General features: G+C 34.9%; 1 protein-coding gene across 4 annotated transcripts; it reads right to left on the minus strand.

The window, feature by feature from the left end:
* Nucleotides 1-142: 142 nt before the first annotated feature.
* LOC142337035 (ciliary microtubule associated protein 1A-like) lies at nt 143-22,647 on the minus strand. Of its 4 annotated transcripts, none has more exons than XM_075386073.1 (5): nt 22,292-22,647; nt 21,877-21,968; nt 4,524-4,665; nt 3,686-3,929; nt 143-645 (listed from the first exon to the last, which is right to left on the minus strand). In XM_075386073.1, the coding sequence occupies exons 2-5, from the start codon at nt 21,964-21,966 to the stop codon at nt 309-311; spliced, it is 813 nt and encodes a 270-aa protein (XP_075242188.1). In that variant the 5' UTR covers nt 21,967-21,968; nt 22,292-22,647; the 3' UTR covers nt 143-308. The 4 variants fall into 4 exon arrangements, with proteins under 4 accessions (XP_075242188.1, XP_075242187.1, XP_075242190.1 ...); XM_075386072.1 differs by having other exon boundaries at nt 21,877-21,972; XM_075386075.1 differs by having other exon boundaries at nt 22,270-22,647.
* Between the last annotated feature and the right edge of the window lie 4,230 nt (nt 22,648-26,877).

A 26,877-nucleotide genomic window follows, 5' to 3' on the forward strand; every position in this document is an offset into this window, starting at 1 on the left:
TTTGAATTCAAATCAAAATATCGCCGCGAGAAATATTTTTTGTCTTGAGGGTTTGTATTTTCTCTTTTTTGTTTGAAGAGTTCCATCTCTCGCTGTCTTGTTTTTAATTCGAATATAATTTTCAAAATGTTTTAAAATCAAGTGATGGTATAGTTTGAATTCTTCATATTGTTATCTTTTAGTTCAACTGCACGAGAGTATTTGCTTGTCGGTTGAGCAATTACTTTGGAAAGCGTTCTTTTAATGACTACAATAGCATATGTTAAATCAGCACGCACTTATTCAAAAATTTTCGTTTGATCGAGACGTTAGTCCCACGCATCAATAATTAAGGGCATGCAATACTCCGAATGTTTGATTCCCATGGAGAACTTGGGAGCCGTCTTCCGGTCGACGAAGCCCCTAGGTCCGTAAGCATTCGGAGCTGGGTTCTTCATCAAAGCCGACATATTCTTCGCCCGGGCACTCATTGTCCACCTGGGCCTTCGGTTGTAGACGAGGTTGTTGTCTGTAGCGCTATAGGCAGCAGGCCCTGGTGTCTTGCCGAGGTCTTCGTCGTGAGAGCCGACTTTGTTCCGGTTATGCAACGTGAATGATGCGGAATTGGCTTTGTTCGGAATTCCAGTGCCGATTAGCTCAGGCAACCTAAAAGCCAATGTTATAAAATAACAAAACTCATTGCAAACAAAATTAATTGCATCGTAAATTATAGCAGACGAAAATGAGGACAAAAAGTATGGCTTCTAAGTTCGTTACCATTTCGTAAAAATGGAAAGATTTAACTGCCGCGTAGCTTTATGTTCAAATAATAAACTCCAAGTCAATGGACTATTTTTTAATAGATTAAAAGATTATCCTCTTGTATAATTAATGAGATATTAGATAAGAACACAAGTTGTGGATGAACGGATTGTATCGAGTGAAATTAAGTCCATTCAGTACTGATCTTTCCCTTGTTCTGAGATTCCAACAAGGAGGGCGAATAGTGTGCGTTTATAGATAGTGTTCCAACCCGTCGTTTTCCAAACAAAATATCGAAACATGAATTCGTACAAACTGTTAGATACTAATCTAGAGATCATCAGATATTTATATATACACAGTCTTCCTCGTGTAGCATGAGCACGCCGTTCACTATCAAAGTATGAAAATTTCAAGCTAAACATTTCAGTACAATAATGGTGCATTATTCGTTAAAACGGAACGAAAAAAAAACCAAAAGATTAATGGCTTGCTTTAATTGTCAGTATTAACACTTTTTAGTCAAGCAGCAAGAGGAGTTAACAAAAACGCCTAGATGAAAAAGCAAAGGCGGGTCAAATGTAAACATTAACAAAAAGTGTGGAACGAAGTTTTTGAAGCCACGATAAAAAAAACGATTAAAGTCTTCTTGAGAACAAAGTAGCCTTATAACCTTTTAACTGTTTCAATGTATAACTAAAGGAAATTGGGCCACTTATGGAGAACAGAATTCACCAAAGCAGACGATTCACCGAGCATTCGGTTTTTAACAAAAGCATTGTTTTTCGAAAATAATCATATTAGGACTTCAGAGATCCATTTGTGCTGGCTGACACCAAGGAGGTCATATTAATGAATAAATGAAACAAATCATTTATACCCAGAGTGCCAGCTTAGATAAAACTTGATTTAGTTTTATCTTTTGAAGAACAAAGAGGAGAAGTAAAGAGCACACTATTCTCAATTCATTTTTTGACAGGGACATGTTTCTAATTATTCCACAAATTTATTCCTCTGAAAATTCTGGTTCCTTTAATCAAAAAGATGTCATTCTGCACTTAACTTGTTTTCCGGAATAAAATCAACCAATTGCATTCATTTTTTTCACAGGCAATGTCAAGGCCGGGTTTATTAACAGAAGAACCTTTCCAGGCCGAATTAACGAGTGAAATTAGAGTAGCATGACAAGAAGAATTCAATGCTACATTCTATAGAAGCCCAATCAATTTTTTCAAGCTTGGCAACATCTTTAGTTAGTAAAAGTTCATAGAACATGAAGTGAAACCAGAACTAGCAAATCAGAATTCCGACGAATGTGCTACATCAGAAATTAATCGCCAAATTTTATCAGATTACTAACCATACGATATTAGTTGATGTTGATACAGAATACAAATCTTATATTTAGTTAACTAGGTTCCCAAGACATTAAGGTAACACTAACAGAGTGACATTATAGAAAACTGGTAATACTCTGTCGACTTCGTTATCTACAAAAACTCAAAAACTCACTTTTGACATGTACAATCACATGACTAGTAGCATAGTAAGACCTTGAAAAACAACCATGAAAATCAGTGAAGCTCTTCAGTTTTGTCGTGGTAAACTGAGATACAATGCTCATTGAGGCCCAATCTTCGATGAGTAAATTGCTTGTTACTGTGTCTTGTTGGTGTAAATCATCTCAGTGAATGTACAGCTTATCTTATTTTGGACTGATTGAACAGATAATTAACCTCGATATTTTCATATTCGCAATCCTTCCTTCTGCAGAAAAGAGTTCCTAAGAAAAAAACCTTTCTACGAAGTGCTGAATCAATTCGGTTCCTCTCTACCGGCTGCACCAAAGCCTACTCTAGTTCGATATTGGTGTTTTTGAAATCAATAGAAAGAAAGATGCGCTAACCTTATTGTTAGAACTTTATTATTGTTGTTCAGTTTTTTTAGCATAACTGATTTTTCTAAAATCATTGCAACAGAAAGCTGAAACTTTGCTTAATTAAAACCAAGTTGTTGGGATACAATCTATTGGTATCATAAACTCTAATTTCCATTTTTGGTTAACAAAAAACTGAACAAAATTTTGATTGCTTCATCTTAGAATTGTTTGGTAATATGAGGGAAGCAAATTTGTTTTTCAGCAAAACTGAACAATTAATTATTCGAAATAATTGATTTTCATTTAAGGCCACAGTAATCTACGCCATAGCGGATAATAAAGTTCACAAAGTTACCGCAAAAACGTTTTCCCCGGACAGACTTGAAGCCGCTGAAGCCAACAGGGCGGTGTAAAACATGGCGGTGTAAAACCTTTTCTTTGGTAAGAGAGCAGACGCTACAAGGAAATAATATATCAATAAAAGTTTCTCGTTTCAGTAATTTGGGAGCAATTCAATTTTCTCACAATGTTTTGCACTAGATGTGACGTTCACCCTATCTGTCTGACAAAATTTGAATCATTTCCTGAAATTGACTAATTGTTTCATTTGGAATACATTATTTACACATAAACCATGTTTTCCAAATATCTATAATTGCCATAGTCTATTTGAAGAGAAAAGAAGGAATTCTTTAACAGTGAAAAGGTGAGAAAAGTGAAAATTTTAACATTTTCGAAACTCAATTTGTCGTCGAGAGATCGTTTCAACTCTCCAAGTCCAAGTGACTTTAAATGTATGATTTTTGTATCTCTCCGCCGAAGCGACATAATTGAGAAAGCCGCTCTGCCATAAATTTCATCAACCTCATTTCATGGAGGGAAAATTTCTGTCATTTTTCATCATTTTAAAATTTTTATAAAGTAGAATGTTATACATTTCTCACAAAAAAGTATAATTTCATGAGAAATTGATTAACGTAATTGTTAGAACACGTAAAACAATTTTTTGCAATATTATAAGAGTTTATGCGAAAGCAACTTTATTAAGTAAATGGGGGGAGTTACCCGTATGTGTTTGGGGCAGGGTTGTTGTCCCCCAGTCTGAAAGCACTCCTCTCTCCCATGACCCACTCGGGTGCCTTTTTGTGCTGAGATACAAAGTTGATCTGAGGAGAGTTACTACCAGGTCCAGGGGTGTCAACCATCAGATTCCGCAGTGGTCTGTTCCTAGCACTCATCGTGAACGACTTGGATCTTTGGATTCCCCGGTTGGTAAGAGACTCATGGAGTCCATACTTGGGACCGGGACCTACAAAATTTTTAAAAAACACTATAAAAATGAAACACTAAACACTGAATAGCTCTGCAGGTCAATTATCATCTCAATTTTTTGACAAATCCTCTCAATTTTTTGGCAACCATAAAAACCAAAAACCTCCAATGAAAGCATGGAAACTTGCTGCGAACAAATTAAGTAAAGAGCTTTTTATATTATCACTACAATGTTTAGAATAGGAAACCCATTTTATTCAATCATTCTATTCCTATAGCAATTACATAATAATCAATCAAATTAATTTTAATGTGATTCAATGTAACTTAGACTTAAAAAGGTCCGTGATCAAACTCAATCAATGCATTAAAAAACTTGAGTTTTCAACCCCCGCCCCCTTCATTTGAATGACGGCTGCCAAATGAGGATGATAGTCAAGAATAATTGGCGAAAGGGGTCAACCAAGAGCCTTCCACTATAAAACAAAATTGGCACGAGACAAAAAATTATTCTGAGCTTTTTGGGTTTATCACCAACAATATCAACTGTTTACTTCAATTTATCAATTGTACAAATCATTTTATATGCAAGGAAAAACAATAGGAACGCAAAGGCAAACAAGTATCGTACTGGAATCGTCCGAAAATTTGCCGTATTTTCCCGACATGCTCCACGCGGGGTTCCTGAGCTTTGTCGGTCCATGCTCATCGTATACGACATTCTGCCTCAGCTGATATACTGCAGGACCCGGACCCTTCTCCATGGCGGCCACCTGTTATGAACAAAAAGTCAGAAGGGAATTGATATCATAGAAGCAAAGTTTCGTCATTTGATGCTCCGTTAAAGGCAAAAAAGCTTAAAACAGAAATATTTTGCTTGCTGTATGAAAAAGTACAATAATCTTTGCAGTAGATTTTTGCTCCTTTTCGCTCATATTTCTAAGCAAGAATTTGGTACCCGGGTTGAGGTGTCACCGCTAAAAATCGCTAAAAGATGTAAGATTTGCGGTGAATTTGCATAAAAAGTGTAAGATTTGCGCTCAATGCAATGAATGCGGTGAAAAAAAATTTTCAGCGCTAAAACTGCAAAACCGCTTCTCGTTACTTCACAGGAAATATTATTGAAGTTAGTGCTAGCTGGCGCAGTGAAATAAGAAATTGTTGACATGCAAAAAGTGAGAGGTACGGCGGTTTCTTTTTTTAAGAAATGCGGTGAAAAAAAATTTTCACCGCTAAAAGCCGCAAATCTTACAAAAATTCACCGCATTCAATGCTAAAAGATGCGGGCGTTTGCGGTGAAAAAAAAAGATTTTTTCACCGCTATTCACCGCTAATCTTACATTATTTTTTGACCAAACTTTAACCTGGGTAGTAAGAATTTGATCTAGAAAAAAATGCTTATTGGCTAGTTGTTGGAGTATTTTAGACCACATCAATATGCTTCAAATGACTATCATGCACGATTTTGTGAGATTCGTGAAAGAGCTTCCCATTCGCTGCAAAAAGAAATTTGACAAAAATACAGTGATATAAATCATGATTATCAGCATCCTACATTTTCAGATTTGCGAGACAATCGGAGATTGGAGCTGCTTGGTTTCATTGGATCCAGCATTTAATTTTTCTGTTCACGCTTTAAGTGAGGAAGAAACTAACTACTTACGGCTGACTTTAAAACATTTCTATGACTATATATATATATATATATATATATATATATACATATATATATATAATAATATATATATATATATATATATATATATATATATATATATTTATATATATATATATATATATATATATATATATTCATTTAAAAAAGGGGTCATAGCGCCCAATATAACTAAACTTGAATGTATAATAAAGTACCAAAATTTGACTGAACAAGATTACTAAAATCATTATTTCTAAGAAATATTTCAGTCATATTGTCAAAATACTTTGTGTTGAAAGTATAATGTTAATTGTTTAAAGTATGGAAAGATATACGTACCTCATCCACGTGCTGATTTACATCTTAGTTATTTATGAAATGAGTGAATGCAACAAGGAGCTAACACGTGCTGTTTATACTAGATTTGTCCCCAACTTTTCATATTGTTATGTGTGATATGATGACCCTTGATCTTTTAGAGAAGTAAATTATCAGAGTAAATAACTAGTTAAGATCGGATGTCATAAGAAGTCAAGGAAGTTATAAATTAAAGGTGATCACCATGAATGTAAAAGTGCGGTAATTTGGGGTAATAAATATGGACTGAATTTCGTGTCAATTGCCACAGTTGTCAACCATTATTTCTAATTTAACTATCCGATTACAAGATTTGTCTCTGCGTTCCCATTAACCGACAGGTTATGGGCCCAGAGCTTTTCTAAGTTAAGTAATCAACCCCCATCGTGAATAGAAAAACGTTGTTGCTGCGCCTCTTTGCTACATAAGAGGATCGCTGAAATCACTGGGGGAGGAAGACAGAGAAGACAAGGAGAGACAAGCCTTGTAGTCAAGAAGTGGCCAAGTGAGACCAGAAGAAGCAAGAGTAAGAAGCTTGTGTAACTGGTTGGGGGACTTCAGTTGTGGAGTTGAAAGCTTGTGTGACTGGTTGGGGGACTTCAATTGTGGAGTTGGAAGCTTTTGTAAGTGGTTGGGGGACTTCACTTGTGAAGTGAGCAGTTTGTGAAGCTGGTTGGGGGACTTCATCTGTTGAGTCGAGAGCTTGTGTACCTGGTCGGGGGACTTCAATCGTGGAGTGCTAAGTGTGTGTAGCTAAGCAGTGGATTCTGCTTGTGAAGTCAAGAGTGAGTGGAGCTGTTGTGGGGGATCAAAAAGGAGCGCGGAGGTTCAATTGTATAACAGAGCTGTCGGGGAACCAGGATTGCTTAGTATAGCTGAGAACAGCTCAGCTTAAACAACTGTTTCATTTTCAATTGTGTGTGCTGTGCTTCTGTAAGATACAAGTTTGGTCGAAAGACACAAAAGTTGGTGGTAAAACAATTCTTAATTAGGACTAGGATTAGGGTTCGAGTACATTATCCTCGGAGGGTGTTGGTATCCTCATCGTGCTAAATCGCGGCAGAAAAACCCTGGCTCAATGTCAATGTCCTGCTTTCGATTTTGTCAAGGATACTACAGAACTCGAACAGAACACCAACTTCTAGATTAATTTAGTCGACCAAACTCTTTTTGCTTAGTGTTTTTTTTTCTTACAAGTGCTACCATATTACAACAAGTGCTAACCTGGTGCTATAAAGCATTTTTTTGATACACAAACATAACGACTCACCGCTTCGTCGCCCTATAACACAGCCACCAACAGGCAACAGATTCGAACACGCGTAGAAAGGAAAGCAGTTTTGATCTAAGTCCGAACAAGATTTTTCACAACCCGGTCCTTGTTACAAAAGAATATTTACCTAGAGCAGTACTAGCTTAGAAAAACAAAGGACATAGTCTTTGTTTCAGTAGGGAACAATTAAAGCTAAAGTGTTAATTTGAGACGAACGGAAAATAAACGAAATTAAGACAGGCCTAACAATGAGCTCAAAATTAGAAAGATTGCTATTCAGCGGGCGTGAAGATGATTTCTTGTATTTTGCTGAACAGTTTGAGGCTCGTATGCACTCTTTAAAACTTGGTAAAGTTCTTAGTGGAGAAGCCACCTATCTAGATTATATGTAAGCTGTTAGAAATAATTCTTCGGAGGAGCAACGTAGGCAAGCTATAGAAAAGGGGAGGGAAGAATTAGAAGAGAAAAAGAAGACATTGTGGTACGAGTTGGTTCAGGCTTTAGACAAAACATCAGTTCTTTTTCTTAGACCACATAAGGGTGATGGCACCAGAGCTTGGGATGTACTGTGTAAACGCTTCAAAAGTTTTGAGAGACCCCAGCTACACAAATTGATAGCGCAATTAACTAGCCTTAGGAAGACTTCAAGTGAGAGTATAGTAGATTATCTCACCAGAGCAGATGATATGCAATACAACTTAACACTAGTGAATGAAGGAATTAGTGAAAAAATATTTGTCTCAATAATTCTAAAAGGGCTCCCGAAGGAATATGAAAATTTCGCAACACTCGTGAAATACAGCAAAGACGAGAAAACTCTAGAGCAAATAAAACGAGACCTGATAAACTTCGATAATGAAAATGTAAAAACCAAAACAGAGAGCGTATTCTTTAATAAGGAACGGAAATGTTTCAACTGCCAGAAAATGGGACATATCGCAAAAGAATGTAGGCTTAAGAAAACGATTCCTGAACAAACCAAAGCTTCTCAAATGAAATGTTTTAAGTGTGGTGAGCACGGACATATAGCTAAATTTTGTAGAAAACAACAGAAATATGAGAAAAAGTTTGTAAGTCAAAGCAGGAGAACCAACCAGAGGGGCACGCAAAATTTAGTTGAGGAGCAGAATTTAGAAGAAGAAGAAGAAGAAGAAGAAGAAGAAGAAGAAGAAGAGATCTTTTCCTTCTTTCAAACGTCGGAAAACAACCTTGCAAATGAGCTAGTTTTAGACTCAGGTGCTACCAGTCATATGATTAGAGATGAAAGTTTATTCATAGATATAGACAAGGAGTATTCTGGTACCATCACTAATGCAAACAGCAGTAAAAGTTCAATTAGTGGGAAAGGAACAGTTGAAATTAGGGTTTTGGATTCCAATGGTTTAGCGAGAAAAATAAGATTAAATAATGCATTGCTTGTTCCCAACAACACAAGGAATCTGATATCAGTGTCAAAACCTAGAGCAACAGGCAATGAGGTCGTCTTTGGTGTGACTTTAGAAATACGAACTAAGAACGGAATAGTTTTCCCTTTCGAGGAAAGAGATAGTTTATCTATCTGGCACAACATTGATTACGGCGAGCAGTGCAACTTAGCAAATGGAGATCCCCTTAGTTTGTGGCATAAGCGTTTGGGTCATAACAATGTTGGGGACATATACAAATTAAAAGATCACGCAGTGGGGCTTAAAATAAACGAGCATGATTTAGCAAACTGTGAAATATGTCAGCTAAATAAATCAAAGAAACTTCCAGTACCAAGAGACTCAGGAACAAAAGCAAGTGAAGTCTTAGAAATTGTTCATACCAACATATTAGGGCCCATCCAACCGGAAGCGGTTGATGGTCATATGTATGCAATAGGGTTCGTAGATAGTTTTAGCAGATATCAGAAACTATATTTTTTGAGGACAAGGGACGAGGCCTTTGAAAAAGTTGAACAGTTCTTTGCAGACATAGGACAACCAGGAATCTTAGTTTGTGACGGTGCAGGGGAATATGTATCAAATGACATAAAACAATTATGTAGACGAAAAGGCGTTAGGCTTGAGTTCTCGGCACCGTATACACCACAAGAAAACGGAAAGGTTGAGAGGAATTGGGGGACAATCACCCTAATGGCTAGATGTCTTTTAGAGCAGTCAGGTTTAGAAAAAGAGTATTGGCCCTATGCACTTAACATGGCAAGTGAGATTAAAAATCTTTGTTTCCATTAAGGTATTCAGAAAACACCTTTTGAGGCAATGTACAAGAAGAAACCTAACTTAGAATCTATCAAAGTGTTTGGTTGTTCAGCTTTCGTTCATGTTGAAAAAAATTTTCGTGGTAAGATTGATAGAACTTCTCAAAAAAGAATATTCTTAGGGTCTTCAGACAATAGTAAGACTTATCTGGTAGGTACTCCAAATGACAAAGGGGTCTTTAAGGTTAGAAAATCTCGCAATGTAACCTTCAACGAAAACGAAATGTTTATTGAAGTCAAAGAAAAGAAGGAGGAGATAGTCAACAAGCATCATTCAGATGGTGATAGAGACTTAAATCCGGTAGCTTTTCTTGGTGAAATTGTTAACAACGAATTGCTACCTAAGTCTATTGATGAAGCAATTAGGGATAAAAACTGGTACGAGGCAATGAAGTTAGAATACAACTCATTAGTGGAAAATAGATTTTGGGAACTGGTAGAGAACAAAGGAAATAAACCCATTGGTAGCCGCTGGCACTTTGCTCTTAAGTTTGGTCCTAGTGGTGAGATAACAAGGTATAAGGCAAGATTCGTAGCAAAAGGATTTAGCCAAGTTCCAGGTCGGGATTACAACGAAACCTACTCACCAACAACACGCCTCTCAACAATTCGAGTACTGATAAGCTACGCAGTATATAAAAACACTGAGTTAAAACAAATAGATATCAAAACAGCATACTTAAACGCTGACATCGAAGAAGAAATCTTTATGCAACAGCCCGAAGGGTTTGAAAAGTTTGACAAGCAAGGAAATCCATTAATTTGTAAGCTGAGGAAAAGTTTATATGGATTGGAACAGTCCGGTAGAAATTGGTACTTAACAATCAAAACTTTTCTCAACCAATTAGGTTTCACGCCGGCTATTCAAGATGAGTGTCTTTTCATAAAGAAAGGAGAATATGGTATAGAAGGATTAGTGTGTCTTTGGGTAGATGATATGGTGATATTAGGATTGCAGGAAGACTTTTGTGAAAACTTTAAAAATAAAGTTAGTGAGCAATTTCAAATTAGCAGTTATGGAGATCTTAGCTGGTTCTTAAATATAAAAATTGAGCGAACACAAAACGAAATTGTGCTAAGCCAAGAAGCATATGTAGAAAAATTACTAGAGAAGTTTAACATGAGCGAATCAAAGACACTGGAAACACCTTTAGATGTTAGCCTGAAACTATCAAAATTAGATTCACCAGAAATAGGCAGCAATGAGCATAGAGAAATGCAATCATGTGATTATAGGGGTATAGTGGGATGTTTGAACTATTTGGCATTAACAAGCAGACCAGATATTGCGCACGCAGCCAATTTATTGAGTTCGTTTGTTGAAAATCCTGGACGGCGACATTGGAATGCGGCAAAAGGGTGTTTACGTTACCTGAAAAGTACAAAAACAGAGAAGATGGTCTTTCGAAAAAGTGAGAAACTGGAGTTAACAGGATTTTCAGACTCCGATTGGGCAGGCAACATAGACAATAGAAAAAGTACAAGTTGTTTTTGTTTTAAACTTAATAATAGTTCAGGTGCAATCAGTTGGGCTAGCAAGTTACAAAAGTGTGTATCTACTTCAACAGCTGAGGCTGAGCATCGAAGTAAAAATTCGATGAATCACGGAAAGACAAAGCACTTTTCATTAAAAGTGCACTTCGTTCGGAATTTAGTCGAAAGTCGACTATTAGAGCTAAACTACTTACCTACCGATCGCATGCCGGCAGACACACTTAAAAAAGCATTGGGGAGGACCAAAGTATCACTTTTTCGTGATGTCCTTCTCGGAACAAACACTTAACATGATAGGAGGAGTGTTGAAAGTATAATGTTAATTGTTTAAAGTATGGAAAGATATACGTACCTCATCCACGTGCTGATTTACATCTTAGTTATTTATGAAATGAGTGAATGCAACAAGGAGCTAACACGTGCTATTTATACTAGATTTGTCCCCAACTTTTCATATTGTTATGTGTGATATGATGACCCTTGATCTTTTAGAGAAGTAAATTATCAGAGTAAATAACTAGTTAAGATCGGATGTCATAAGAAGTCAAGGAAGTTATAAATTAAAGGTGATCACCATGAATGTAAAAGTGCGGTAATTTGGGGTAATAAATATGGACTGAATTTCGTGTCAATCGCCACAGTTGTCAACCATTATTTCTAATTTAACTATTCGATTACAAGATTTGTCTCTGCGTTCCCATTAACCGACACTTTGGTTGCCTGGTATGAGTTGACAGTGGGAAAAATAATTGACTTGAAATATTGAGTGCAATCCGATATACAATTCCATTACATGCGAAAAACGTTTCAGAATAGATCATCCTGATTTTTAACGTTGAATCATTACCATAAAAATTTTACAGGATGTTTCTCCCATTTTTAACATAAGCAGAATTCAAGCGATGTGAGATATTATAATGCAATCCGAATCCTTGAAGTTCAGCCCAAGCAACTGCTGGTTATAGTAATTTCTTTTTTGTAATCAAAATTGTAGAATGGGAAGTAATATTTTCTATAAAATGACTGGCCGGTTGACACAATCAAAATTAGTTAAAAATATTCTGAAGACAATAGCGAGATTATCCTGGATCACTTAGTTTTTACATAAATAATGCAATTTTTCACTGCGAAGCATTGGTATAATTAGGAAAGATAATTGCACGCAAGACCTGAAATAATTCTGGCAAAATATGCCACAGTTTACTAAATGTTTAAAAGCCAAAGCATGATAATCCTTGAAGCGATTTCCCTATTTTTATTTAATAGTAAAAACATTAATCGCTTGGAATTTATATTATATTTTTCGATCTGAACTGAAAGATCTCCTAAAAACTCGACAGTTTGATGTTCACTCTGAAAAAAAAACACTTGAAACAGCTACAGAATTAAAACATGCTAAACGCTTGCTACTGAAACAATTTCATCCTAGACTCAAAATAGACCAAAATTTAATCTGCTCATATGCACTAGCTTTCACACAATTGAAACAGCGCCTTTTTTATGTGTTCATCTGTCTATTTAGTTTCTATACATAAAAGTGGCACACTAAAAAGCAATTTTTAATTTTCTTGTGTTCCGCCACAAAGGTTTCACGTAAAACCCTCCAAAAATTGTTTGCAGTTCAGAAGCATAACCAAAAAGTCCGGAACAACTATAAATTTTAAAAGACCAAAAATGGATAGACGGCCATATCTGTAATGAAATTTTTTCTTAGTTGTGTGCTCAACTAAGATTACTTCCTGGCAACAATCACTACATATAATTGAGAATATAACTCATGAAACAAATGGAATCATGGAGCAAACTTCCGAAGAACAATATCTTATTGCTGATTGTACAAAAACTCATCATCGATTTTGCCATAATTCCCCACGCCCTAAGGTCTGTTCAGACAAAAAATTTTCTCTTGTTTTTCAACAGTAAAATTTGAAAAGATATCTATAATCATTTAAATTTTTCCATAATTTGTAGAGGTTCAATAAGATTTTTGGTTATCGCTAGTGTATAAATTAATGTTTCAGATTAATTTCCAAGATCGGTTTGTGAGATTTCTTAGAATTCTGTGAATACTTTTTAGAAAGCCAATGTCATACATATGATTCTAAAATCATGCTAATCATACCTACTTATTTTTAAAGTTTTTTAACTGTTTTTTACATGTACACACAATCTTTTTTTAGAATTTCAAACATGAAAGTTCGATTAACCACAAGGTAAAAGTTACATGTTGTAACATAATTAATCAAACATACAACATCTTTCCTTTGAATGACTAAATAAAACATAGGGTTCAGTTTGCAATTTTCGTAAATTTTTTTAAAAAAACAGCTTTCGAAGCCTTCAATTTGTTGTCCATTGGAGTTTGTTCGTGTCTGTTTTCCATATCTTCATTTAAAGTTTTCTTAAATTTTTTTTTCGATTTTTTCCCTGCTTAGAACTTCTGGAGGATATGTCAATTTAAGAACAAAAGTTTTTATAACTGAATTTTGACTCCATTTTGATATACTGATAATCAAAACAAGCGCTAAGGAAGCAATTGTTAAAAATAGGGGAACAAAATACACAAAATCTCAATTTTTTCGCAATAGTTTCATATTAATCATATTAGTTAAAATAATTTTAACTAAAATATATAAAATAAAAAAAATAATATTAAATAAATAATAAAATAATAACTTGATATTTTTTCCTGTATTTTTGGTCAGCTTAAATAGTTTATAATACAAAATTTTTGCAAACAGAAGTTTTCAAAAGCCATAAGCAGAAATAATTTCTATTGTCTTGAGTTTTAAGACATTTCAAACGAAATATCATATTCTGCTGAAATATAATAGCGTACGACATGACGCAGTCAGCAAACAAGCGAACACAGCTCGGAATAGATGCATTTTGGGACAAACCGACACCCGATCTTCCTCTACAATGGGAAAAGTTGACAGTCTAATATAAGCTGGCACCTCTCGCAAAAGAGAATATCATTCTTGATACTCTTCTCGGACCGAAACCTGAGATCGGGGATCTTCCTTTGGAACCCATCTATGAGGAGACAATTGTTTGCTCTTCGGCACAACCTGGGAGAGAAGGAAATGCCCGCAGTGCACAACAGAAAATGAATTGGCAGAACAATGAATTGGCAGAAACAAAGAAATTAAAGAAATTTCGATTTTTTTCTGGGTTCGGAACACTATATTAGTAAACTTTTTCGTAATCTCGCACAAGTTAGTCACCCACTACGTCCTCTATTGAAAAAGCCATCTAAATTTATTTGGACCGATGTTCATGAAAATTGTTTTTTTTTTTTGAAAAACAATCGCATTGCAAATGCTACTGAAATTGGTTATGACAACCTGCAGCTCGAAACACGCGCAAACTGTGACGCATCCTGCCCTGGTCTTCGGGAGGCGCTTGAACAATTAACGGTTGACGTATGGAAACCAATTACGTTAACATCTCGATCTCTAAACTATTGTGAAGAACGATATAGTTTTAATGAACTCGAACTTCAATTTACAAATACTAGCTTTAATTCAAACAAAATAAAATATGCATACCCCGCGTCGCAAATACCAATTAACACTTCGCTGGCAAAGCAAAATTCAACTCAATTCAAACAATCTTCCCAAAATCGGAGCGAAAAGCATTTCGAGAGGCTTGATACTCATTTCTCTAAGCCTAATTTCCCGCCAATTGAAAGACATTCCAAAAATATTTCTGAAAGTCGCTAACCAAAAACAAAATCAGTGCTTTTAGCCTCAAATCGCTTCAGAATTAAGTCGTATATATTTCACCCAAAATCTCCTTCATATTTCACAAAAAAACTCTGATATTAACTACATCAATTCTACTCAACCTAAAATGCTTTTTGAAAAAAAACATAACAAGATCCCGATTCAATGACTCCTCCCGCCCCTCGAATCTATCATACGCCCACGAGCCTCTCTCACACCGCGAATCAGCCTGCAAATCTCCCAACTTCCTCTTGCACCGCAAATCCCCCACCTATACCAACAAACCCAACTTCTCCAGCGTTGTCATCAGTTGTCAGCACTCCCCTAACTCCCAGCCCCCAAATCCCAGCATTTTACAAAATTGTAAACAACATTTGTAGTTAGTCATTGATTGCAGCACTCACCGGCAAAGACGCAGTCTTTAAAGAGGTCCATGATTGTATCTTAACCAAAACGAAACCCGCCTTAAAAAGCTGGATTCTTACATTCACTCTTATTGGAGAGGTCTCCTTGTTCGTTCTGGCTGCGTTTGCAATGATGAGAAACTAGTCATACCAACGTCCTCCGCGAAGCAATAATGGAGGACATTCCTGCAAGCCACTCAGGTACCTGCGGAATGATATGCATGGCCACGCACTTACAAAAATCGACAACTATTAGTTAAATCAACGGAGTGCAAAACAATGCACAGCAATTGGTAAGAATCGTAAATCTGTTATTCCTGCTAATCGATTTCGACCTTATGTACATTGCATTGAACCGAATCGGGAGATTCAATTCGATTTTCGAGGACCACTTTTCAATGAAAAAGGGGAATGAAGTATATTTTTTAGCTGCAATAGGTTGCTTTTCCAAACATCCCACTGCATGTGTTTATGAAAAAGCTAATGGACCAAACATTTTAAACTTATTGGACATTTATATTGAAAACCACGGAGTCCCTCGTTCTATCGGATTGGATCAACCAAAATGTTTGTATGGAAATCAAGTAAAGACCTTCTGCAAAAAACGTGCTATTGGCTTGGTATAAAGACTATTTCAAACGATTAAGAATAGACTGGCATTTATCAAAGAAGAAAAATCGGCTAATAACAAATTTCATGTAAAGCATGCAATAAAGATTATTATTCACCAATTGCGAATATGTAAACAGAAAACAACAAGACCTCGCCCTTCGAAGCGCATTTTTGCAAAAAATCTAATACCCCGCTGAGCGTAATCTCCACTAAACCTAAATTATCTAACCCCTCATACAAGAACATTATAAAGCACTATTTAGAAGAGGACACAGTTACTCCCGAAGACATGTTACCAGATGACAAATGGCTGTACGCATACAATAACGATATCGAGGTTGAGATGGGAATGACTTGGGCAACCTGGGATGCAAACAAACGGGAAAGAAAGAGCACGGACGGGGAGTTCAGATTTCCCATTTCTGTTATATGCAAACCAATTCCGCTTACAGAGAGAGCAGTGCAGCAAAAATTTGCCCGGAAAGTTCACGGGAAAAGGCGCTCGAAAAAGAACCTGGAGAGTCTGTACCAGGTACTAGCACCAGGCTCAAACATCATCAAAGAGAGCCCTACAACCTACAACCCCTACCATCAAGGAACCAGGCAAGGCCGCAGTAGCTGTACGGTACAGTGACATTGCCAAATTTGGCACACTACAGGAAAGGCACGAAAAGTCCACACAGACCGGCGTGGGCCGCGTACCTGTGAAAAACTGGTAGACGGGCAAATACAGAGCAACGTGAAACAATTCACACGTAAACTGAAAGGCGACAAGACGAATAAACACCGCAGGCGAGTACCCGTTAGTGGAGTTTCATCTTCTCGATCGAATATATCACACGCGATGCGAGGACGTATACCTAAAATCCTAAAGTTCCCCGCAATAGGAAACCAACGCAACGATTATCAAGCTGACTCGCACAGCCAACTGGTATAACCCAACAGTCAGCTTCTTCGTCAGCCCGACAACAAGTAGTACCCGCACCCTCAAAGCCGGGCAAACGAGCCTCGGACAGAACGCAGGGCAAACGAGCCTCGGACAGAAACCGCCGCAGTCCCTCATATTCTGGTTTTGATAACTCATCGTCCGACTCAACTATAGCAGCACTCCTAAAACAACCACGCCGAGCGGCAGACGTCAAAACTTTCAACTCCTGTTTCGGTTCTGGAAATAGTCCAAACAATCACAAACCAGCTACCCGAGGAGGCAAACATCTCTCCTGTTATCGGAGAAGTATCACCTCCTGAGCCGCGTGTTAGGCTACTAATTGACCAGCAGACCCCAACTTTGGATGAGGATGTCAGGTCAATGAGAGTATACGTAACGAAAAATCAGGAGACATATGATTGAAACACATTATTATTCAATAAAACTTTGGAAAATTGTCGAACTGTTAGTTTGGTTTTAACTCATTATTAGATATGATAACCAGTACATATATTGTTATTTATTATTTAACCGGGGAACAAGTATTAATATGTAAATATTTTTGTTATTGTCATCTACAAAGAAACAAAAATTTGTACTATAAGTTCAATTTTTTTTCACAACAAGGGGTATGTGATAGCTGAGTATATTAACATTCATTTTTTATTTGGTGCAGTGAGTTTCATATCAAGTTTTTATTTAGTTCATTTCATTTGCCCTTCATTTTATAGTTATTCTTGTTCAAACCTCTTATCACGATTTTGCTTTTTTTCATCTACCTTTTGTCTCCCGCCCCGTGATCAGACATGTCTGATCATACATTCGCACTTTGTTGCTAAGTACTTGAGACATAACATTAGTTCATTCAATTCAAATTCATTTGCTCTTCTTTCTCCGGGAACTCGCGCCGCAAAATAAGTGAAAGGTCTAAGTTCCAATTTTCTACCTTGAAACTCAATTCTCGCAATTTACAGCTCACGCGCACTGCGAGAGCCTGCTGAAATATAATAGCGTACGACAGGACTGTACTAGTTTCAATGATGCGTGCAATCGCTATCATGTTGATTGCTAGACATGAAAGATTATAGAAATTAAACAAAGTTGTATTAACGGTTTCCCTAAATTAAGAAGAGATTTGTCTGAAAAATATGTAACTTAATGAGCGCAGTTGTTGGTTTTTTAAATTTCATTCTTTTTTGTCGAATTTAGTGATCTAGAAGCACATTTTAAAGCAATAATCTGAATCAAGCCTAATTATTACGGCCCTAAAAAGAATCGTACACGGATCGCCCCTATTTGCAGCGCACAAATGATACAATGTTTGATTTATTAAGATACACACCATTTTTTATTTAGCACTACTTTATTTTTCCGTTGTTATATTTAAATATCAAGTCCCATGGGCCGCTGAGGTATGGATAAATGAGCTAGCCGTTCATTTATAATCAAGTAATCTCGGTAATGTGCGTTTGCACATAATATTCCTACACCGGTCAATCCCTTTTTGCACTTAATTATCTTCCAAATAAGGAAGCGAAAGAAAAATGGCAAAAATCCATATATCAATCGAAAACAATTATTGTATCGATTTAAAAAATCGTTACAACCTTAACCACTAAGAAAAATATTTAATGCAACATTAAAAGACCGATGGAGCCTGATATTAGGGAGACGAGAAGACAAGAGAGGCAATAATAAAAAAAAACAACAAGCCTCAAATAAGACCAAAATTCAATGTCTATCTATTTTTAAAAAAAAAGCATAATAACAAAGTCAAAATAGCATCTGAAATAGATGAACCTTTATCTAAAAGAGTTGACTTGCATTTCACCAGAATATATATAAGAAATGGCGTTCTTGAGGTTATTCAACATGTGAAAAAAAAACAAAAAAGCATAGATAAAAAAATACGTTAATACTTTTTGAAAACAATGAATTTCAAAGACATGAAAACCGTTAGCTATCAACCGAAAACATGAAATTAGATCTTGTAGCTCCTTCGAGATCATATAAAACCTTTAAAATCTTTAACTACAAATCTACGAAATTGGCGAGAATTTTTGGTAAAACTAAAGTTTCATTAAAAATTTACAAAAACGCTTTTGGGAGCTATAAAAACCATGACTTTTACTCAGAAAACAAACTATTTTTTCTTTTTGCATCATTTAACATAAACGGCAGATCTCTATTTTTTAAATTCATAAAAGGAGAACAAAATTTTCTGTAATTTGAACTAAGAAAACTGCAAAAAATAATATAAAACGAACAGATTCAATAGAAAATCGATTCCTATTTTCATAGTTGCAAAAATCAACGATGAGACCAAAAATGGCCCCGCTATCGCTGCGGAGATGTTAAAAAATCTGTTATTTGAAAAAATTCTCTAATAAATTTTTTTGTGAAAGTAATGCTCAATTTATAAACCATAAATGTTGCATTTTCGTTGAAAACCGATACAGATTAGCAGAAGGACTCCAAATTGTTAGCTCAAGAGCACTTTAATAGCAACTAGTGGTAGAATTAGCCCTCATCTGTGCAAACAACGATGGCAATTCTTTGTCTGCACTACTGGTCAATTTGGACAAAGAGAGCTAAAGATGCCATTTTCATGAAACTTTAAAATATAATAAATTTTCAAAAATTTGAGCGAAACTTTTAGCTAAAAGAGTTGGTTCAAACAATTAAACAGCCCTCTTTTATCTTAAATTTTTTAAAAGAAAAATGAGAATAAGAATTCAACAAATTTTAGCAAAATAGATTGAAGTTTTTCAGGCAGATTGCAAACAAATCAACGGAAGTGAGCCTAAGTGACCAACGTTCACAAAACTTTAAACCACTCTAACTCTTTGTAAAAAAGTAAACTCAAAACGTAGCTAGCAGATTGCCAGAAAATAGCCGCAGATGTCCAGAAGAGCTTCGTGGATCTGCAGTCTAAAAAAACGGTAAAAAAAACAGAATAAAAATTTTCGTCTTTTCATTGAAGGCTGATGTCTTATATTTTGATTAAAAATCTGTATCGTTTTTTTTAATCAAAATTTTAGCTGCGTCTATTAGCTGCTCTCAAAGAACCTTCATTTAGAATGACACACACCCATTTGACCTTATCTCTTTGAATTAAATTAAATAAAAGTCAATTTAAAAGTGAGGAATTCTTTTTCGAGAGTGAGGTAAGTCAAGTGTGACCAAAAACTTTAATAACGCAAATGAAAAAAATAACTCGCTCCACTAAGAGCCGAAATTGATGTGACACACTCACTTCAGTTGAAATTGCATGAGCGATTGAACAAGAAGCAGATTTGAAGTGGTTGTGACGTCATATGGTTGTAACCAAAATCGCGACGACGAAATAAAAAAACATAGCAGAAAAAGTCCTGACGTACAATTCAAAGAATTGTCATTGACTAAGCAGAAAACTAGATCTACAAAGGACTAAGAATTCATCGGGAAAAACTTTTGGAAAAAAATTTAAAAAAAAAACAAAAAAAACAGAAGAAAAGAAAATCAATGTCAAAATGCCTCTAGCGGGAACATATAACAACTAGCGAGAAATACAAACTTGATTCTAACAAAAAATAGGCCAGGAATGAAATAAGAATGGATTGGGAAAACCATTTAGATTAAAATCCCATCCAAAAATTTGAAAAAACAGTAAAAAACCAAAGTGAAATTGTCGCAGATGAACAAAAAACCACTAGCGAGAAAGCGAATTTTTGTTCAAACATCGTTTTAACTCACTCTACTTTAAAATTAGAGCGAAAAAAATCACGCCACAAAACCACTGCCTTTTTTGCTCTATTTCCTGTTTCGGCATGACCAAAATCACTACTCCAATTTGACTTCAAAAATCATGAAAATGTGTGGACAGATCTTCGAAAAAAAACATAGCCGGAAGAATTCCGGAAACAACTCGCAGGAGAAAATTGCCCATACTTATGACTAAACAACTAGAACAACTATTGTGAACCTTGAACCTCCACAACTGCCATAAAAACTAAGGAAGAATAGAAACGGCATTCAAAAACAAATTGAACAAAAAAGCTAGAAAAACTTAAATTTTTTTTAACTTGAGTTTTAAAAAATAGTTCAAGGAAACATAAAGCCGAATAAAGTTCCTCGCAATTACAAATTAGATTCCTCCCAATTAGAGCAATTAAAAACTAGCAAAACAATGGGCAGGTCATAGTAGGCTAATAAACTTGTCTAAGACCAAAAAAAGAGGAGAAAAACTGCAAAAAAGTAAGAAAATGGTTTTAAAATGTCTCAATTTTTCTGTCCATTTTCCTTGAAATAATGATTTATACCAAGAAAACTTTAGTTAATTGGTATCTGAATATTCGTTAAGTATCAAGCTTCTATCCAAATCCCACTTAAAGCATTAAAACAAAAAAGAACAGAAAAGATTCATTAAATATCGTCCAAAAATCACTAAAACTGGTCAAAAACCTTCAAGTTAGCATTAAACTCAAATTAACCAATTGAAACCTTCAATTCCTATCAAAACAAGCCTAAAACTAATACAATATTATAATCAAGCCTCATAACCATCAAAAATTGCAAAAGAACTGCTTTTAAAAGACGCACGTATACAAAAGTTTTGCTCGCTTAGAGAAAATTTTTTCACACATCAATTTCTCGCTCTCTCAAAAATAGCGGTATGAACAACAAACACTCTCTTTTCGCTCCGCTCTTCACGTTTGTTCAGCACCAAAATCACTCCAATTTTATTCACGCGTTTCATTTCCGGCTTCAAAAATCACTCCAATAAAATTGATTAAGAAAAGGACTTCTCCAATACTCCTCTTCGAGTCGTAATAAAAAGACAGCGCCCCAATACAATTCAAATTCTTTGAATTTTTAAAAACCAAGAGAAGGGCAACTATCGCCCCTGCTATCGCTGTGCGGCTATCAAAAATGTTTGCATGTGAAACTCTACGCTTGGCAAGCTTTCTAATTACACTACTCACAACTTTGTACGATCAATATATTGATCGGCGAAAATTGATCGAATAAAAAAACAGTTGAGCATATAGTTCCTCCCCCACTAAAATGGGTCGGAACAAAAATATATTCATAGGTCATGATTATGCTAAATATTCTTTCTGATAATTTAACAGTTCGATAAAGTCTTGGGTATATTTTGGATACTTTTGGGAGATTGCATATTTTGCTATTGGTAATTTTTTCTTGATAAATTTCTCGTATTCTTGCTCTCTAAGTTTATTTTGATGACAGTTTTCCTGGTCTAAATATGTCAAATTTATCTTAGCGTGGTCAGTTATGAAATCATACCAGTGGTCGAGCCTTCTGAGTTGATTTTGAGTTTCCATCTCCTTGGTAATTATGCTCCCTCTCTTGGTGGTTACTATCATCAGCAGTCATTTCTTTCTTATCAAATTAGTGAAACGAAACTTCAATTTTGAAACTTTCAACTCGAAAATTTAGACTTCATCTAGTATTTTTTAGAAATAAGATCTAGATAGTGAATTTTAAAAACATATCTTGATAGGAAAACGTTAAAATTTGAACTAACGTTTGCAATCTTTGCATGTGTTTTAAAAACGTGGTCTCAATTTCTGAACTAAACCTGTATCATAAAAGTAGTTAAACAGGATTGCATTAAAGCATCCGAAAATCAAAATAATACATGTCTTGTCAATATAGATATATCAAGTTTCGTTTCACTGTAAAATAAACAGGTAAAAACCTTGTAAATATATTTTCTTTAATTAAAGTAAACAAAGGTGACTTTTTGTCAACAAGATAATACAGTCGCACTTTTCGTTTGCGTTCAAATACAAGACAACACAAACAAGTGAGAAAAACTGTTATCGAGCAAAATAAATAGTCGATGTTGGCAGTTTCGATATGATACACTAATTTATAATTAATAATCGTTTTGCCTCGTGAAATATTTCAGATGGAAAGCGTATTTTGTTTTTTATTTATTTCATATTTATTGAGTATTGATGGAAAAGTAGCCTAGCAACTTTCTGTTCGTGCTGTGATGAATTTGCTGCTATACAGCTCTGAAACGCTGCGTCGCTTCAAGCGTGGCTGGTTGAAAGCAAGTTAATAATTAATGATTAGCAAAGCAAAGCAGGTGATATTAAAGTTTAATTTGTGTGGAAATTGTGTGGAAATTGTGTGGAAATGCCGTACATATTGTAAATATATGGAAAAATTATGGAAAATCGGACCGGCTAATTTTCGTTTTTTCTATGCTGTCTGTTCTCTGTTTGGTTAAGAAATCGATTGAAAAGTTGGAGGTACTCCCACAAAAAATCTTAAAACAAAAAGAATTTCTTTTCTAATGATTCTTTAGTTTCAAGCAAAGTCATTGTTATTCATTGTTGTCTGAGTTGAAGGAGGTGGTAGATTTAAGGTAATAACGAAGAAAGAAAGTGCTCCCTGAAGCAACATCCAAATGCACATGAGCGTTCAACTGAAAAAAAGGAGGTAGCATTAATTTGCGTTTGCCTTTGTGATTAAAAATTATTGTTAACTACTCTTTCATATCCACCAACATTTAATTTGTTCATTGCAGTTATTCATTGCCGCTTATTGTAAAGCTTAAGTAGGCTGCTTCTATGATAGTGCAAAAATGTCAAATTTGGAAAGATGTTGCCCAGAGATGAGAAGACCTGATTTGGTTTCATCAGAATGTTTGTGTGGTTTTCTGTGTTCAAATTGTTTGTGTGGGACTTCGCATTGTGTTATTAAGTAAATATTTACTTTTTCACATTATCAGACAGATTCAACTACTGTCTACATGAAAACACGGCTATAGACGGCTCAAAAAGTGCTCTTTTGGGATATGTCAACGATAAGTAAGAATTTAAGAACTATACCGTCAATGATTCTTACCTTAATAGTTTTTCATGCAAACATATGTAACCCGATTTCAAAGTATACTCGTTCGTGTGAAATAATCACGTTTTCTCGATACAAACATCATTAATCCTCTCACAGTCTTGAACGTAAGTATGGCTTACAACGGTATTTAAGAGCAAATATACCAACATAGTGGGCGATCTTTAAGAGTTCGAAGTACAAATTAGCAAGAGCTCGAATCGCTCGAATGTTGCGAAAGAATAATGTAACAAATGTTAAATACGTGAATTAAAATTTCAGCATTCGGGTTAAAAAACAATAAATGACAAATAGTTGACGAAACATTAGAAACGAACAAGGATGCTCGTTAATGTGCGTTCGCACATGATGTTCCGACCCGAGCTCATCTACATTTTTGACTTAATTGTCAACTAAATGAAGACATAATAAAAATAGATGTTTGATTTTAAAAAAAAACGTTCAAAAACCTAACTACTTATTGAATTACATAATTTCATGCCTCATAAGGGCGCTGACAAGATCTTTCATTGAAAAAACTACGAAAAAAAACAAGAAAACAAGCAGAAACAAAAATTTCACGGCAAAAACTTGGTATCTAAATTTGAACATACCTGGTAACCAAGCCAAAATGCAATCGTATAAAACTTTAACTGCACAAATTTACGTTGTCCATAGTATACGGCAGATGGCAGTATTCCTTGATGAGAAGGTAACAAAGTCGACAAAAGGAAATAATAAGGCAAAATTGGAAAATCAATCAACTTTCTTTAAACCAAATAAATTCTAAAGTCTTAAAAATCATTAGCTTTTAACGAAATAATTCTTATTAAATTTACTAAACATTCATCGTGAAACCAATAGGACCAGTCGATGGTTAAATTAAGCCATAGGAACGAAAGAAGAAGAAAAACTCAAAAAATTAAACAAAAATGCAAAAATACAAATTATTGAAGCCATTAAAATCATCAGCTATTATCTGAATACTATGTATTCTTCCTTCCCTTTTCATTCAAACTAATGCAATTATAATTTTACTGAAAGACTAAATAAGTGATTTTGTGCCACATTTGAAAATCATTGGGATCTGTTATTACGTGAATGTGCTAAAAGAAGAGAAAAGGAAACACAAGTACATCACTAAAACTTTATTCAAACGCCTAATGTCCACAGGTAAGACATGATATCATTGAACATTTAAATTTTTCAATTACAAAAAATTGAAATAGACCTCTCAATGATGAGAAGAAGCTACAAGTTGACAAAATAAAACAACAAAAACTGAAAAATTTAAAAAAAACATTGAAAATTTATAATATCACAAACTATGAGACTTTTTGCTATAAATTGACTGCCTCGGGAGACGTTAACCCTTGATCACTTCATTACAAGATTTTCAGACCTCTCAGCATTTTACGCCTACCTAAAGATTAAAAAAAAAATAGTCAAAAACCACTAATTGAAAAAAAAAATTGAGCGAGAAAAGTGTCGAAGCCATTAAAAAATGACTTTTCGATAATGACTCTTTTACCATCCATTTATTATTTAAAAACATGAGATTCTTTTTGTTAATATGACTTCAAAATATCAATAAATATGAACAAATACATTGAAAACAAGAAATTTTTTAGAAACCGGTAGTTTCAATGCCATTAAACTCCATTGCTTTCAGTGAAACGCAATAAAAGCGCTCGATAAGAGCATAAGAGTTATGCCTCGATGGGACGACAAAATTGTTTGTCATTGACAAGTCATCGATACGATAAGACATTACAATAAGTCATTGACCAACAAATCAACAACAAATAGAGGCAAAAACCAGAATTTCAGTAGAAAAGTGCGAGAAGAAATTGTCGAAGCCATTTAAACCATGAGCTTTTGTTTGAAAATTTTATCTATGAGCCTTTGAACATCCTTTCTAAGCCAATTGGAAGTAACATTAATAGGATAATAAGTTGAGATTTCAGAAAAACCACAAAAAATCCGAAAATTTTTCAAATGACCAAAAAATTTATGAAAACTCGCGCAATTCTTTTATGGAACCAATAGTAAGAAAATAAAGCCGCAAAATAGATTATTTGTTGAAGTAGGAAAAAAATTCCGGTAACTACTGAGGCTTTTGTACAATTCACGAACATAAGTTTACGATTGGTTAATGTTCAAAAAAATTTTCGAAAAACTGTTTTTGTGTCTTAACAGCCAATAAATTCAATAGCTTTCGACAGAAGTCAACAAATACGCTCAGTCGTAACTCGATAGAAGGACAAAAATTTTTGTCATGCATGGGTAATCAATAAAATATTACAATAAGTCTTGTGACTATGGATCAAAAACAAATACAGAAACCAAAAATTCATTAGAAAAGTGATCGAAGAGAATGTCGCAGCCATTTAAACCATATTTGTATATCCGAAAAAATTGTCTATGCTCCATTTAGCATCTTCTCAAAATCAATGGGAGCTCTCAGTATTAGGATAATGTGAACAGATTTCAACAGGAACCAAAAATACAAAATATCCTAAAATTTAATTTTTTAAAAAATCTTGTGGCATCGAAGCCATAAAACCAGGAGTCAGAAAAAATCAGTAACCAAAAGAATTTAGATTGCTGTAGAAAGAAGGGAGGGGGTTCTAGTCAAAACTGAGTTTCTTACAAGTCATGAAAATAAGTTCAAAATTGTTTAATGTTCAAAAATTTTTTCGAAAAAGTATTTTTTAATTCTTAACAGACAATAAGTTCAAAATCTTTCAGCAGAAGTCAATAAATACGCTCAGTCAAGACTCAATAGAAGAACAAAGATGTTTGTCATGCATGGAAAACCACTAGGATATTACAATAAGTCTTATGACTATGGAAACAAAAACAAATACAGGCAAAAACCAAAAAATCAGTAGAAAAGTGCAAGAAGAAACTGTCGAAGCCATTTAAACAATAAGCTTTTCTCTGATAACTTTGTCTAGGATCCATTGAACGTCTTCCCTAAACCAGCGGGAGCTATCCAAATTAGAATATTGTGATAAAATTTCAAAAAGATTCAAAAATACAAAAATAACCAAAAACTTTAAAATTGTTTTTGAAATCTTGTGGCATCGAAGTCATAAAACCAATAGTTAGAAGATAAAGCCGGTAAACACTGAACAGATTAATTTCTGGTTGCAGTAGAAAGGAAGAGGACCCTGTCAGTACTGAAACTGACTTACAGTTTACAAAAATAAGTTTATAATCGGTTACTGTTTAAAATCTTCGAAAAATTATATACAGTCTTAACAGTCATTAGCTGTCCAATCAAAGCACTGAATAGCTTCAATAATGCTCGTTACAAAACCCATAGCACTTTTAATCAACGATTCTATGCCATAGGGCTCCAAAAATATAGTTAAACCTCAAAAAGAAAATCAAAATTTCATTAAAAATTACAAAAGCACAGAGTCGAAGCCATAA

Source organism: Convolutriloba macropyga, chromosome 3, assembly GCF_964194025.1.
Source record: "Convolutriloba macropyga chromosome 3, txConMacr16.3, whole genome shotgun sequence".
NCBI lineage: Eukaryota > Metazoa > Xenacoelomorpha > Acoela > Convolutidae > Convolutriloba > Convolutriloba macropyga.

Coding starts and splice junctions, on each gene's coding strand:
- LOC142337035 (XM_075386073.1), bottom strand. CDS start 21,966: ATGACTGCTGATGATAGTAACCACCAAGAGAGGGAGCATAATTACCAA. Junction 3,930..4,523: donor CAAATTTTCGGACGATTCCA/GTACGATACTTG, acceptor AAAATTTTGTAG/GTCCCGGTCCCAAGTATGGA. Junction 646..3,685: donor CCTGCCCCAAACACATACGG/GTAACTCCCCCC, acceptor ATTGGCTTTTAG/GTTGCCTGAGCTAATCGGCA.